At 40.0% G+C, this 17,379-nt stretch overlaps 1 protein-coding gene across 3 annotated transcripts in view; it reads left to right on the plus strand.

Annotated features, from left to right (window-relative positions):
* Positions 1-2,457: 2,457 nt before the first annotated feature.
* The window catches only part of Npsr1 (neuropeptide S receptor 1), a 189,519-nt gene continuing 174,597 nt past the window's right edge, over positions 2,458-17,379 (plus strand). For all 3 annotated transcript variants that reach the window (XM_076863874.2, XM_076863893.2, XM_076863883.2), the window contains exon 1: positions 2,458-2,607. In XM_076863874.2, the coding sequence (XP_076719989.1) occupies positions 2,458-2,607 (150 nt within the window). The remainder of the gene's footprint in view (positions 2,608-17,379) is intronic.

Raw genomic sequence — 17,379 nt, forward strand, 5'->3', positions numbered from 1 at the left:
GACCTAGTCAAACTGGCACATAAGAATAACCTTAATACCATGTTCATTTGCCACCTGGTCTACAAAAATTCCTTCAAACTGTTGTATATATTCCATTGTGTGTGCACACAGTTATGCTTTATATAAATGATAACAAATATACTTATTACTTTGCTTAATATTGTGTTTATGAGTTTCATCTCTAATGTTATTTTTGGCTCTACACCTTTCATTCTCATCACTGTATAGCATTCCGTGGTAATTATTCACCCAGTTAAGAAGCATGTGGGCAGTTTCCTCCTTAGGATGTCTCATTGATTTTGTCACCATGAATGTTTAGATTGCTTCTGTTTCTACACAATATTGTAAAGGCATCTTTTGCATATCTCCTTGTACTTATCTATGAATGTTTTCACTGAGAAAACCTTAGATCAAGCAATGATCTGGACCATGAGTGGAGAGAAAATGATACAACCTGAAAGGTCTTTCTCCACTTATCTGTTGTCTATGACAACTGCCATTTTCTCTCTTTCCACCCGTCAACACCAAACTAGCTTCTGCTCTTTCTCAAAGGTTTCCCATAAAAATTTTATATTTTTTAAATAAAACGCACAAACAGAAAAGTGCACACATTTTAATGGTGTAATCCAGCAAATTTTCCCAAATCAAACACATGTAAGTAACCCAGATAGAAATGGAAAATTACCAGCCTCTAGAAATGGAATAATGCATCAGAGGGTCTGTAATTGCAACTCTGCTAGACACTGTCAAATTGCTCTTCAAAGTCACTCTGTCACCTAACTCACTTCAAAAGTGAAAATGTACACCCCTTTTTTCTCAATCCTTTCAACACTTGGGGGGACAGGTAGTCATACCCTAATTTTCATTATGCTAATTGGTAAAAATTCTTATTAAGTTGCTTTTCCCTGTTAATAGGTTTAAGCATTTTTCCATGTTCATTTGTTGGCTGGAATATTTGCCAGTTAGAATCTTTTGCTGTTGGGTTATTATTTTGTTTTGACCCTTTTCTAAGAACTGATAACATCTCCAGTTTTCTGGAAAGCCCCCTTCTAATGATTGCTCCTTTATTCCACATGTAGCATCTTCCCTTCTGCAGCACACTGTCCTCTTCTTTTGGGAGAAGGGGGATGGATTATGCAAAGGTTTGCTTAGGAGATTTCATGAGTCTTTTTTTTTAATAGTCATTAAACCTGCTACCTCCTATACCATGTGCCATAAACCACTGCTGGCCTATTTGGCTCAGAGTGTTTTCAGAGTCTGTGTCCAATGTTATGCGTGGTTGTCATACAAGCAGCTTAGTTCCTGATGATTTATACCTGGCCTGCTACCGTATTCATATTAACCTCTTATTCTGGTAAGCATTCGGGATTTGATGTAAACTCATCTATGTTTCAGTAAATCACCACTGTCTAGGAATTTCAGAAGATAAAGGTTAGCAGCTCATTTCCATCTCTGGTTGTGGGATGTTGGGCAAGTCACTTCATCTCGTCCAGCCAGCCTCTCCTAGTGTAAAAGGAAAACATAAAGTCACCTTCATTACCTACATACCAGAGTTGTGGAAATCCAATGGAAAAATCAAGGCACAGGTCAATATGCTTTGTGAGTTTGCTTGTGAAGCAGGAGCATCTATTATTTTTTCCAACTCCTCTTCATAGTGTCTTTCCACCCTTACCCTGAGTACTGTTCCAGGCAGGAGTTACGGTGAGCCCACAGCAGGTGAGAAGATTTCACCAGGCCCCCCCTGGTCACATCAATGAGGGATCATGGATTGCACACACACACACACACACACACACACACACACACACATCATTTTTCTGAGAACTATCCTTTGAAAACCTAAGCAGAACCACAGGTGTGAAACACAAATATGCTGTTTGCCTCCATCTATTGAAACAATGTGCAGGCTACTGAATAAATGGCTAGGTAACGACTGTAAGACAGAAAGCAACCTTAACAGAAACAAATGTATAATTATGATTGATTTCACAAGTGCAAATATCACCTGAATTAACTGACCTGCTGATGAGTCCAGATTCCTGAATTACTGAAGCTGGAACAGAATGGGAGTCCATTGTGTCAGTTAGGAAAAGCACAGCAGAGCAGGAGGCCCATCCAGGCACCATGTCCATGGCTGTGGGAGGCTCCCCCCCTTCCCTCAGGGCGAGGCCCTGGTCCTGTGTGGGACTGTGGGGCGACGAGGGCTGTGCTGGCTCCTGGATTGTAGCTGCTGAGGAGAGAGCAGCACGTGGATCCTCCCTGTCGTCAGGCAGAGCTCTTCAGTGAGGTGGGCTCAGGGAGGGCTCTGTGCCTCTGCTCAGCCGAGCTCCAGCCAAAAGCCTTGGAAATCAGAGGAAGTGCCAGGCTGCAGCTGCTGCCCAGTTCTCAGGGGGGCAAGCTAGACCCTCTTGCCTGGCTGCAGGGACAGGGACAGCAAGCCCCAACCCCTCTTGAGCCATGCCAGCCAACCTCACAGAGGGCAGTTCCAATTCCACCCAGACGGTGCCAACAACACTGGACTCATCCCGAGTGGCTTGCACTGAAATGGTGACTTTCACTGAAGTGGCTGAGGGAGAGGAGTGGGGCTCTGTCTACTCCTCCTTTAAGGTAAGTGTTCCAGATTCCATGCTGAATGTTGACCTTAAACTATGGGACAGGTGGAACTTAGGAGGGCAGTGAAAGTATCAGCCAGTACTGTGAATGGCCATTGTTTATTTTCTTTTCTAAAAAGAGTAAAAGAAATGATAGTTTAAAACAATGATTTTCATGGTGTTCCAAGATTTCTGAATTATTGATTTTTTAATGTATACTGGTGTATTTTCTTCTGCTGATGAAAACTTGTGAATTGTAAGTAACATTTGTAAGTGGAAGATTCTTTTACTTTCCTGTTTTCATTAGGTGAAAGCACTTCTAGCTAATTCTATAGCAGTGTTTGAGATGTCTGCTTCTAGTAGAAATAGTGAATTTGTCAAAAATAGACATTTCTAATATATGTGTGCTTACTGTCAGAGCTATGAGTCTTTTTGCTAGGAGCATTAGAGGTACAGAAAACCCATATGCCCCAGAGCAGAAATGGGTGCCACTGGAAAGATCATGTCTAGTGAGATAGGAGGATTACACTGACTTTGTTGATCCTTCTCCTTGAACATGCATGAGAAATAGATTCTTGGACTCTAGTTGGCGGTGTCCCTGTTTGCAACAAGTTGCTACCTAGACACATGAAAGTATCAGTTTGATGCCTTTCACCTTCAGAGTATCCAAGGCTCACATTGAGGAAAAGATCACCATTAAGATAATACTGTTCTCTCCTTTGGGAAAAAAAAAAAATCTTGTGGACAGAGAGAAATCATGTCCCTAGAAAACAAAAGTTTCCTGCCTCTTATGTCTGAATGCTGGCTTGTGGGTTATTTTACGTGCTGCCTGCCTGATGTTATGTTTAGTCCCTGCAATAACTCACAGGTCTCAAACTGGTCCTTTACACTAGAAAGAAAAATGCCTCAAGGAAAATTCTTATTGTTACTTTGTTGTCAGTAATGTTGTTTTTAATCCTCTGGGTGTTCTTGAAATGATCTGACTTTTACAAAAAGAGGTAGAATTACTATAACAACCTTCTCTCTACTAGAATTTCACTTCTTTGTGAATACTCAGAATAAAACTTTCAGTGGGGAACTGTCCAAGGAGTCAGCTTCCTATTCATGGGAAAAGAGACCCTGTGGCAGTGCAGATCCTGAACAAATCACTTACACTGGCTGCAGGGGATCCAGTCCCATGGAGTCACATCTGAATGCATTCACATACACAGCCCAACTGCTCAACTCCAGCAGCACAGAAAGTGAAATTGGAGTTTGTTACCACTTAACTGTTGACTGAATAATCCCTTTTATGAAATCAGCCTGCACACACAGATATTCTATCTTGGCAGGCGTGGTACACCCAGGAAGCTCCCGACTCCACTAGTGACACCGTCTCTGAAGGCTTTGATATTTATAGAACATGACAACAAACAGAATGAAGAGGCTGGCCTTTGTGAAAAGGATAATAATCAGCAATAAGGGAGTTGTTCGGAAACTTGGGCAATAATCGCTCTCAGCGCAAATCTCATTTAACATTTTTTTTAATGCAGCACGTGAGAAGATGTTTTGAATGTAAGAACAAATCCCACTCACTTGCTGCTGGTGTTCGCACTTGGTCCCAGCATCATCATCTGCAGGCACTAAAGAGAATACATCTCCTGCATTTCATTCCTGCTAACACATCTGTGCCCAAAACACTTAAAGAAAGAAGCAGAGAGAGGAATTATGTCTAGGCGGGAGCTTGGACTGTTCTGCTTCATTTTTGAGAGGTGTATTCATCCTCTAGAGCACTGAGTTTTAGGGACACAGAAATCAGGGGTGGCATCTATGGGAGCCTAGCTTAAATATTTTAGTGTTAACTTTTTGTTGTGTCTGAGCAAAAGCAATTTTGATACACTCTTGACACAGAAATCGTTCTGCTGCCTGCTCCTGGTTACTGTGATTCCTTTTGTCCCACAGACTTGAGAAGAATGTCAAAACTGTGTCCCGTTCCTATGTCCCTTTAATTCCTGTCACCTGCACAAAAATCAGTGAAAGTAGCCCAAAAAACAGACATGGTATTAGCCGTGAAAGTAGCAGAAATAATAGCTACAGCAGGAGTGATTAGTTTCACTTGCTGTGGATTTTCTTGGTGCCCAGAATCTTGCTGTCTGACCTCTGTGGAGTATCTCATGTAGTTCCCATAAACCACTGTGTCTTTCCATTGAAACTACCTTCCAATCTATGTTAATTATACCCCTTATTTAAGGTTCAGTGAGGACTACTTCCTCCATGAAGCCCTCCTTGACTCATCCCAGCAGGTTATGGTCTGAATCTGTCTTAAACTGGTGTTTCTATCCCGGCTGAGTAGATGTGCTAACAGTCACCGAGCATCATGAATGAAAGAACTACCTTGCACTGATTTCATATTCTCTCTGGGATCCAGGACCATGCTAGACATGTTCAGTAAACATTTACTGCGTAAGCAAAGTGTGGTGTTCTTTTTCTGTCCACTGCCAACATTTTGCCAGTATGGGCAACAGAAAGCTTGCTTTCTCCATGAGAAAAATCAGGGGAGACGTATAGTCCTGCCTGGTGTCTAACTGCTGTACTCACCAAGGACTCTCTCTTCAACCACATTCAACTCATCCCTGATCCCACTTCAAATTCAATAGGACCAGTAAGTTATAGATCCCAGTGGGTGGACTACTAAATGTACTGTGGCACTGCAGGCTGGCCCCGTACCGAGTACAGCCCTCAGAAGTCGCTTCCCACCACAACACAGCCTTCTCTAGTCTCAGAACCCAGGGATGTGGATAGTAAGGCTGCTATCATAGGTTCTCCTAGCACTCCAGTTCTTCCTTTCTCACCCTAAAATTCTCTGGACAGGAGATAAGACATCCCTGTCTATATGTCTCTGGATCATGCTTCATAAGCTAGAGCCTTCTTCCTCCCATCTCCATCCCAAATTCAAGTTTCTAGGAGATCAGACAGGAGGTTGGAGTGAGTTCACCTCCATGTTCTCTACAATGGCACTGTGCAATTCACCCCTTGTGACTGTGGGTTCACAGTCACAGGGTTCTTAACTGAGTCATTGTCTCCTTCACAGCTCTGACCTCTTCTACCTTCAAGTCCTATCCAATTTACCTCCTCATTTCCCAGCCACCAGCATTAAGGATTTACAAGGGCATTGAGAAACTACTAGAAGTTTTCAAGAAGGAGGATGGAACCCAGCTCATCTAAAAGTACATGAGGCTGCCCAAATTGAAGACAAAGATGAACCTCTTCACACAAAAAAATCTTTAATTTTGCTAGTGAATTTGCTAGCAATATTTTCTGAATCTCTGATTCATAGTGATGAGAAACTCAATTAAAATTAACTGGGTGGGAGACCTATCTGAATTTGTAAATTACCTAAATTGTAGCATAATGCAAATGAAACTCAGTCTTATTACTTCTAGGCGAGGAGAAAAACATGAACTAAGACTGCTAAATACTACCTAATGATGATCTTTCATTGAACTTCCTTTAATGGATAGTTACAAAGGATATGCAATTAGTCTAACTATTGTTTGTATGTAAATTGTTGCTTCTAAGTGCTTGGGGGTGATTGGACACAGTGTGTTCCCATGTTAATTTTTGCAACACACCCTTCCTCCATTAATATAATAAAAGAAAATTTTAGCTCAACTATATCCCAATTATCTCACACTATGTTGAGAAAAAGCTCAATTTAAGAAGCTTAAGTATAGAATGCTTGTTTCACCAATAAAAAAAAATAGAATGCTTGTTTCCATTACATTAAGGTTGACAATGCATTTCTAAGACCTTGTTCTACCCACTGTGTACCAGCATTTTCACCTGTGACTGTCATTTTGTCCCCTCTTTGCCCTTCTGCCTGCTTCCCTAAACCCCCCTCTTCACCCATCATACCTCTCCAAGGCTTGCTGGTCTCCCTCCTGCCATGGAACCCAGGAGAGTTCCATGATGTCTTTCCTGGAATCCAGGAGACTTAACTTCCTGAACTTCTAATGTAATTCCCACAATTTGCATTTATGTCATGCATTTTTTAATTTTTTTCCACTTGGTTTTACTCATTATGTTTGCTTGAGATTCTACAGTTGAGTACCATGCTGTTCCTAAAGGAATTCCTACTAGTTTTGTTCAGTCGAGTGATTTTTATTAAAATCACTTTTGTTAAAAGTCTGATTCTTTCCTGCTTATTTCAGCTACGCAGAACTAGCACTTCACTCTCCAATCGTCCACCCTGAGTGAGCGCTACCATGCAGTGTGTCCACCTTCACTCCATGACGGAAATGTGCAGATGTTACTGATGGGCTGGACAAGGACGGCATGCAGTTTCTCAAAACTATTTATATTGGTGTATGAGAAAGGGAAGCTTCTTCAACTGAGTTTCTCTCTGTATTATTAATGTATAGGACAGATGGCAAGAAACACAATCTTAGTTAATTCAGAGCAAACACAATCATTTTCCAGCCTACAAAAGTTTTCACATTCTCTGGCTTACTGAAGATATCTACAACCAAGAGCAGTGGTTCTGGGATGAATCCCTGTCTATGGTTGGGAGTGGTGGGGGTGGAAGATATCATCTCTATTTAGATAAGTTTGGCATCCACTGAAATGAAGAATCATCTCTCTCTCTCTCAAAAGTGGTCATCTTTGTTCTGAACCTGTGTCTGAGATCCTATGTGGCCCAGGTCAATTTCAAATTGCTTTCTGGGACAGCCTCCTTTTTTCATAATTCCCTAGATCCATGGTCCTTGAATCTCCCTTGCCCCCTCTCACTCCTGGCTAAATTTCCACATGCTTGCTGGGAATGGAAAATTAGACAGTTCTCCTAACAGCTTTGGACTTCAGAAAACATTTTAGCTTTGTTTCTGGTCACTTCTCGCCTAACACAGACACCTAGTGGTACTACTCCCACATCCTCGTGGCCAGTGCCATCTTGGAGTCATTCTCTGGTTTTTACACAGTGAGTGATCCTCAGCCTTCTTTTCATCCTGTGCTTCCTAAACCTAGCAGGCACTCTCTCTTCCTTTCTCTTCTTGTGCTAACCTTTGGAGGGAGGCAATAAAATGTCCTCTCATCAGTGTCCAAGTTTCCCACTTTCTCCTGGATCCAACACCACTTTTGTGCCTTCACCCCTCCTTCCATCTCCCCCAGCCTCCCTTCTCCATCTGTGTCCCTCCAGGCTAACTCTTCCAGGCTCCTTTCTCTGAAGGCTCAGGAGACTTATTCCCTCACAATGGAAAAATGCCACTTCCCTTCAAGTTCTTTATGGAATTCTGCTTGGTGTAGTTGAAAGCCCAATTCTTACTTATTTCTGTTTGCATTAAAGTCATAAAGGGTCTACCTTGAGGGCAATGGTTCGAGCCCTCAGGCTAGAGAAGGTTTTATCAAGGAAGTGAGAAGAAGCACATCCATTCATGCTTCAAAATGTCACCCTGTCATCCTTGAAATAAATTCCTCTTTATACAGTGGGCAAGAATGTTTCAAGCTATGCACTTGAGTGGATGAAAAATGTCACTTTGTTTTTCTTAAGTTAATCTCTCTCTGAGCCTCTCAATCTGCCTGACTGCAGAAAAAGATAACTTAGTCATTACCAGGGAAATTCAGGTTCTTGAATTTTCTCCATAATTTCAGGGAGACTCTGGAGCTAGTAGATGCATTCACCCACTGGAGACCACTACCTAGCTGTGTGATTTTGGACGGCTCTCTGCTCCTTGTGCCTTAGTTTCCTCATCTAACTAATAAGCTTCTAATTGAATGTCTTTCTGAGAAAAATTAAGTGACAAAATGCTTGTAATGCTTTCAAGAATAGCAACTGGCCTGGAGTGTGGTTTAATATTAGCTATTATATTACCAGGAAATAGTTCTTTCAGTCTTTTCTCAAGACTACTTACTGAGACAAGAAGAACTTCAATTACAAGAAAGAAGCTTCTGGAATTGCTGGGAGACATCACTGCACATCAAAACACTTGAGGATAGCTTTACTATGCATTTGGTCCTCAGACAAAGATGGTGAATTAAGCTGTTCTTTCTCTTTTTCTTTTTTTAATTAGACCACCAAAAACCATAGAATAAGATGTAGATATTTAGGGAAGATTCCATTTCTTATTTTATCATCCTGCTTTTATGCCTAACTTTTATCTAGGCAAGTTAATGGCCCACTACATGAAGGGTTATTTGCAAAGATGGAAAATTATGTCCTATCCAGAGAAAGAACGGATGGGCTTCTGCAGTGGTTATAAGATTTTCCAGGCCACAAGATAGCAAAATCACCCAAGGTCATGATGAAGCTATAAAGAATAATCAGGGATCTGTTTTCCCACTTAGGCAATATTAATGGTTTCCTAAAAATGATGAAGCCCTGACTCTTGTCAGGACTGTACAGTGTGATTGCACATTATTATATCCAAACTTCCCATCAGCTGTGTGTGTATATGCGGAGGGGGTTAAGTAGCATTTTTAAACTAAATATGAAAACAAAGACTGAGAAGTCAAAATTGGGAAGGAGTGAATGCCCTAAAAATAAGTAATATTTTAAAAAGAAAAAATAAAACAGGTTTCTAAGCAGATTTTAGGATAGATTAGACTGTGAAACATTAAAATACGAAACCTTGAACCTCTTCAGTTTAACACACCAGAAGTTTATTTTTCTCTCACATCACAGTTGCAAGCAGGCCAACTTGCCTCCTAGAATAAGTGGCTTCCAGGCGAGATGACCAACCTTCTGTTGTTGCCTATGGCTTCAAATGACACATGATTTTGACTTGATTCCATGGATAAGGAGTAAGCTACCTGAGGAGCACAGGAAATGTCCCCAGTACGGGAGACAAAAGGCACTGCTTTACAGCTTTGCTTGCTCCTCATCTTCTGCAAGTTGAAACTCCACACCTTCCACTTGGCCTCCTGGCCTTTTGCATCTGATGCACTACCTTCTTCTCTTCTCACACCCTGTGCCACTTTACGCTGAATGTCTCACCACAGTCCAAGAAAAGATGTTCTGTTTACCTTTCTGCACAGGCCTTTCCCTTGCCTCATTCTTTTTTGCTTTTTTTTTTTTTTTTAACTGTAGCAGATTTTAAAAATTATTATGGGTTACAAAGAAGCATGCAATATATAAAGTTAAAAATTAAATAAACAATAAGGAATGCAAATTTTTCAACAAATGTATAAAAGTAAAATATATGAAAATACCTCCAAATCAACAAAGCAGACACTGAAATGACTCCTCATTCTTGTGATACCACTCCAGGCTTGGTGAGTCCCTCCTTTAAAAGCTTATGCTAGATATGCATGTTAACCTATGTGCAGACACATGAATGTATGCATAATGTATTAACCAATACATAATGTATTAAAATAAGTAATATTTTAAAAAGAAAAAATAAAACAGGTTTCTAAGCATAATTAATTAATTAATACATAATGTAATAACCAATTTCAGCTTTGGTTAATATTCAGCATTGTCAATATTCTTGTGCTCTCAAAGCACTGGGAATCCCTGTGAAAAATGGTTTGTCACTAGATATGCATGTTAACCCATGTGCAGACACATGAATGTATGCATGCACTGGATGTCAGTCGACTAGGGATATCTCTAGGACCTGCTGTCCCTAGTTTAGTGCCTAATACAAAAAAAAAAAAAGAATGGTCAAGAAATATTTTGTTGAATGAAAGAGTGTCTCAAGAAACAATCCATATAAGATGATGATGATGATGATGATGATGATGATGATGATGATTTAGAACTAGGGATTGAACCCAGGGGTACTTAACCATTAAGCCAAATCACCAAATCTTTTATTTTTTATTTTGATACAGGGTCTTGCTAAGTTGCTTGGTGCCTCATGCCTCACTAAGTTTCTAAGGCTGGCTTTGAACTTGTAATCCTCTTGCCTCTGCTTCCTGAGTCTGGGATTCCAGGCATGTGCCACTGCATCCAGTAACAAGTTTTATTTTTAGTCTCAGCAAGTTCATGTGAATGGAATGGGTGATGGTGTCTTAATTCTTATTCACCAGTCATTTAGTGTGAATTTTAAAAGTGCCAAGATCTGGGAGGAATCCTGACATCACAGCAAGTCATTTTGGTAGGGATATATAGATTGGCCTTTCAGATCTGAATATGCAACATCCACGGCCCCTGCATGCCCTTTCCCATGCCGCCATGTTCTCCTTCCTAGGCCTTGAGATCATCTACCTCTGAGCCCTGAGACACAAAGCAGGTATTGAGCAAGGGTACAACGTTAACCTTCAAAACTTCACCCTCCATGTATGTTTAGATGCATGATTATAAAAGCGTAGCCACAGAGAGCTTCTGCAGGGTACATAGGACAGAAAGACCATCTGAAGACACAAGGATCTGTTTCAGTGGAGCAAATGAACCCAGCCATCTCTCTAACATTTTTAGGCAGTAACATCTAATTCCTGTCAGCTGCCTCTGGACAGTTCAAGCAGATGTGCTGTCCCATGAACAGAGAGCTATAGCTGCTTTTTCTGGGTTGGACCCATACTTGGTAGGGAAGCAGAGGATTAATCACTGTCTCAAGGAGGCTGGTAAACAAGGCAGTAATTCAATAAATATTAAAAAGGTTTTCATAATTTAAAATTTTAACACCTATGGAGAAACATAAATATTTCTCACTCTAAATTTTAAAATAAATATTAAATCTCAGAATAAGTCAAGACATAGTAGTGCAATGTTTCAAACTATATTTTTCCCTTCTCATTATGACAAGTACCCCTTTACCCTACTAAGTTGAGAAATAAAGATTGGTTTGACAAGTACATTAAGCACTGAGGTTCTGAAATGGGCAAAATAAATTCATTGCCCTCGGGTAGCTGTCTAATGAGGGTAGCCAACTTGCTGTCAATAGTTGCTTAAGACATCCATATAAAGGGGAAATATCAATTCAATGAAAGGAGAAAAGAGGTGGAAGTGGAACTCAGGGAGGGTCTCAATAAATGGCAAAGAATTTGTAAAAGAAAAAAATAGTTAGCTCTGTACAAAAGACAAGCAGATGGAAGTTTGGGGTTTACTTAGAAGAGTTAAAGGGCTAAAAAGAACCTACTGGACCATCAGACTAAATAATAAGATTTTTTTTTTCTGGGCAAGAAGAAATCTTTCACTTTGTATTAGGAGAAAAAAAGTTGCAGTTCAAAACTGTAATTTTAGAGAGATAAATCAGGATGAATCTGAATTATAGGGAGGGGACACTAGAGAAGGAAAGTCAATTAGGATGATTCAGTGTGAGCACTGGGAGCTCAATCAGATAAGGGCTGTCTGAGCCTGGGAAGGAAGAAGCAAAGGGAGGTCACCTCTGGTCATATGTGGGGTTTGGGGGACATAGAAGGTTTGGAGAAGCAGAGGAGGAAAATGAGGTGGAGGTTAAAATTGATAAACTGATTCTAAAGTTTATATGGAAAGAAAAAGAAAACCGAAAACCATAATAATTCTGAAAAAGAATGAAGTTGGAGAAGCTGCTTGACCTGGTTTACAGATTGAATAGAAAGCTACAGTGTGATATTAAAGGTAAACGTCCAGATCAATGGAACAAAAATAGGCCCACACATATATATTGATTTTTGACGAGGGTAAAAAGGAAACTTAACTGAAGAAAAGAAGAAAATGATGCTGGAATGATGTATGGCTGCATGTAAAAATTAAGGCTCACCTCACATCAGACACCCTAGAGAAATTTATTCCAAGTGGATGATAAGCCTATATGTAATACCTAATATAAAATATTTAGAAGAAAATATAACATAAATTCTTTGTAACCTTGGATTAGGAAAAATTTCTTCCATCCAACACTAAAAGCACAATCCTTAAAGGAAAATTTTAATAAATTGGACTTGATTAAAATTAAAAATGTTTGTTCTTTTAAAGCTTCTATTAAGAGAATACAAGGGCAAGCATCATACCTGAAACTTTCTCGAGATTTTCTTGAAAAAATATTAATAAATCATATACCTAATATAGGATGTATATCCAGAATACACAGAAAATTTTTAAAGTTAATACAAAGAAGAAAGCAAACTAGTCAATGAAAAAGAACACCAAAAGATTTGAATTATAGGTAGGCATACACCATGGCAAATCAGCACATGAAAGAGATTTAACATTAGTCATTAGAGAAATGCAAAATAAAAACCAAACTGAAATAGCACCAGACATTCATTACAAAGGTTGAAATTAAAATATACTGACCATACTAAGTACAGGCAAGGATGTAGAGCAGTTAGAACCAGCATGCATTGCTGATGGCAAGGCAAACTGGTGAAGATATTTTGACAAAATTCTTTCCATTTTCTTATAGTTAAATGTACATTTTTCCATACAATGCAATATCCTATTTCTAGGTATTTGCCCAGGGAAAATAAAATGTATCTATACAAAATCTTTGAAAAGAGTACTTATAATGGCTTCATGTGAAATCACTGAACACTAAGGGAAAAAACAAACATCCCTGGGATGGGAAATGAATAAATGGTGGCATATCCACTCAATGGAACGTTATAGAGCAATGAAAAATAAGCTTACAGATGCACACAACATGGATGAATTTCAAATGTGTTAAAAATAGACAGCCTTCAAGTGTTTCTTTCTCTAATTAGTTCATTTATATGATGTTCTTAAAAAGGCAAAACTCCAACAACAGAAAACAACTCAATGGTTACCAGGGGCTGGGGAAGGGGAGAGATGTTGGCCACAAAAGGGCATGTGGAAATTTTCTTGGATGATGGAGTGTTGTTCTCTATTTTGATTAATTTTTGTATGAGTTGAAAATACAGAACTGGGATGGACACTGTGGTGCATGCCTATAATCCCAAGATTTGGGCGGGCTGAGGCAGGAGAATCATTAGTTTGAGACAAGCCTGGGCAACATAGGGTGAACCTGTTTCAAAAAATAAAAAGGATTGGGAATGTAGCTCAGTTGTGGAGTGCTTCCCTAGCACGTTCAATCCCCAGCACCAAAAAAAAAAAAAAAAAGAGTATATATATATATATATATATACATACACACACACACACACACACATTTAATGCATATACCTAATATAGGATGTATATATATACATGCATTAAGAGTGAATTTGCCTCTGAATAAACTATACCTTAATTTAAAAATTGATACATAGAATTTATGACTTTGGATGAAACATATTTTGCTGAATATTAAATTCATTATATAAATCTCTAAGTGACAGCATAGTAGAAGTACAGCTTAAGTCTCAGGAGGACTTGAAAGGAGGTGTAGAAGTTGATGGGACCAAATGAAAGATGAATGAACCGAAAGCAGCAAGCGTTTCAAAATGAACAGAGTGACGAATGTCTCATTTCACTTGGGCATTGGTCACCTCCTCAAAGATCTTTGACCCACCCAACCAAATATCAACATGCCCATCATCACTCTTTGTGCCCCAGGCTGGTTTATTTTTCCTTTTAACATGTGCATGGCATCATATTATATATCTATATATGCGTTATCTATCTCATAGTTTTTGGAAACCGTGTTCCTTGGACCTTCACCTAACTTCCCTGCGGTGTGCCCAGCCTGAACACCTGCATGCACCTGGTGCAGAGTCTTGAAGAGTGAACATATCCTCTCTTTGACTAGGTATATTCTGGGCATGAACTGACAAAGGATTCAGGTCCAGGAATTCAGGACCCATGGGTCCTCTTTATCTTACTTTACAAATAGACACCAACCTTTACCTTGAGTAATATATGCAGTCATTCACCTATATTTAGTGCTGGTGAAGACGATGATGTTGCTGCCAAATGTTGGAATATACAATGGGGCTTCTGGGAAGAGGCACTGGATAACTCTCCAGGAGGAAAAGGAACAGGCTGCTGGAACCGGTTTGGTGGACCCAGCAGTTAGCCTTAACCCTCTTCTCACTTTTCCATCTACATTTACATTTAAATGTAGCACAGTTTCAGAAACTTTATTGGAGGCTTCTGAGATTTCAGAAAAGTCTTTCCCTTGCTGATAAAGGAAAAAGACACAGCTGGCATTTTTACCGTCCCCCTTTCTTCTGCCTTGAATGCAGTGCACAGAGCTGCAGCAGCCTTTCTGTAACAAGAGAAAAAGCACAGCAGTCTCAGTGACGGATGTCAGCAGCAACCTGCCTTCCAATTTCTGATTGTCTGAGAGAAATTAAAAACTTATTTGTATTAAATGGACTTTCTCTCATTCTGAGCTGAACACTTTCCTAACTGATTACTAATACCAGGTGCAACAGACATGTTAAGAGTACTGAAGCCAAGGAACCACCAAGAGTCAGGCAAATATTCCAGTTATTCCACAGTTGGGCAGGGCAGAAGCTGGCTCTGTCCATTTTTTTTTTCATCCTGCTATTATCTAGATTACAAAAGAACTGAATAGATACTTATAAATATTGATTCAGTCTAGATTATATGCTTTTGAGTAACCAAGAAAGTCTTTCCCTCTTTACAAAGAAAAGGACCTTAAATTTTCTCCTCATTCCAAAAAAATAATAGTGTCATTCAGTTACATCACTTTATAAAAAAAATATTAAAGTACTTTTAAAACTTTCAGTTCAAAAATGACCCAAAGCATTAGGTCACTATTTCAATAAGTTTTGATTGTTTCTTTATTCTCCTCCCAAAAGCATGAGTTGAGATCAACCAAGAAAAGTGTGACCTGAGACATGGCCTCTGGGCCCCTCCTCCAGTTTTCTATTGTGGGACCCTTAGCAGATCATAGGGTTGCTCTTCCCAGGAGGGTCTGCAGTAGTGCAGAAGGATGGGGACTTCCCTGCCTGGATGGTCAAGTGGGACCTGCCGTGTGTCCTGCACAAGATACAGTTTTAGGGGACAGAAGGGAAGGGTGGTCATGGAGGAGCCTTACTCACTGAGATCCTGTAGAAGTCCTCCAAGCTCAGTGTGGGTGGTAGGTCGGGAGGGTTGACATTCTTCCTCTCAAAGACCAGTCTCCCAGACACTCCACTTACCCAAATTATTCATCTATCACTAAAGGCTAATAAAGCAGAGACTTCCTGGGATTCCTCCCCCATGAGTTCCATTTTTGGAAAGAGACAGTTTTCCTATAGACAAGATAATAGTAAGTGGTTGGAGAGGAATAAGTCATAAGCATGCTCACAGGTGTCTGCATTTCTGGGTTACACTGTGACTCATGCTCTTGTTTTTGACGTGTTTCCCAAGAACCCAGATGAAGGTTTCCTGCCCTCTCAAGAGTGCCCCCTCCCTAGCCTCCTCGGATGGCCTTTGTTTTGGACCTTGCTATCTGTTTTATACATTTTTTTTCTTCCCTCTTCCCCCACTCACCCTTTCATTTTATCCAATGTTTTATTCTCAATAAGACAATTTCAAATATTAGTGTAAAAACAATTCTGAGTAAAACTAATTCCATCCCTCAAATGTCAATTCCCAGAACACACATCTCTCCAGCTATATAGGGCCATTTGTGTTTATTTTAAAAGGCCTCTGCTTAATGTAAATAAACCCTTACTCTTTGGGAGAGTTCTGGGGCATACGAAGGTAAAGAAGGTGGCTGGGAGGCTCAGTGGTGAGTACTTGCTTAGCAATCAGGAGGCCCTTGGTTCACCTCAGCACCACAAAATAAAAGTTATTATTATTTTTTTAAGGGCACTCAGGGTCTAAAGGATTCTGAGTTTCTTGAAGAAGCTAGAACTCTTCTGGTGGGCTGGAGCCCTGTTTCAAATAGGCCTTGTACAGGAAAGAGATCTCCTGACAACACTGAGAATTCCTTTCACATACAGATATTGAACCAAAGTATCATAACTTAGCACAAAATGAAAAGGACTATTGTGCGTGCTCAGATGCAGGTTTCTTTCTTTATCCATTATTGAAGACTATAATACTTGATAACACATAGAAATTCATGCAAAGGCAAGAAATTCTTTGGGCTAAGAATAAATTCTACTCCCTTTCCAAGGCATTTAGTGCCTTTTAAGAATTTTTGGCCTAGATTGGGACAAAAAATGCAAAGGATAATCAAGATCACTGAAACTACTAGCCCAAAATAAAGCTTAAAATAATTTATCAGATGCTAATTCTGCCAAGCATTTAGTCTTTCCCATTGATTATTTAACTGACTCCTTCATTAATCATGTTAAGCTAAATTATGCTGAGGTAGCCAACAACTGGATATTCTCAGTGAGTTGAAACCATCATGTTTTGGTGTTTATTTTCCATCAAGTCACATGTCCATCAGGGTTAATAAGTGACCACTGCTCATTGTAGCCTCCAAGAGACCCAGGTTGATGGAAGCTCCATCTCAACACAGGCTGCTAGAATACCAGAGTCAGAAGACAGACAGACGGAGTAAGAAAATACCCCGACCCTCACATCTGCTTCTGCTCTTCCATATGTCAACAGCCCTTAGTTTATTGTAGCTGCTTGATTTTTTGAGCCTTCTGGTCAGACTGGTGTGGACCTGCAGTGTCCCACAAAGGCTTATAAGTCGAAGGTTTGGTCCCCAATGCAGCAATGTTTACAGTAGGGTTCTTGGGAAGTGATTAAGAATCTGATTGCATAATTTGGACATGTATATGCCCAGGAAGGGTAGGTATCTCTTGTTCCTGGCTTCTTCCTCCCCATCCCTCTGCTTCCTGGATGCCATGAGGTGAGCAGCATTGCTCTGTTACACCCTCCATCATGATGTCCTTCCTTCCCCACAGCAGGGCCACAAGCAAAGAACTCAGCTGATTGTGGACTAAATCCTCTGAGACCATGAACCAAAATAAATCTTTCCTTCTCCAAGTTATTTTTTCAGGTATTTTGTCATAGCAA

This window comes from Callospermophilus lateralis, chromosome 1 (genome assembly GCF_048772815.1).
Source record: "Callospermophilus lateralis isolate mCalLat2 chromosome 1, mCalLat2.hap1, whole genome shotgun sequence".
NCBI classification, from domain to species: domain Eukaryota; kingdom Metazoa; phylum Chordata; class Mammalia; order Rodentia; family Sciuridae; genus Callospermophilus; species Callospermophilus lateralis.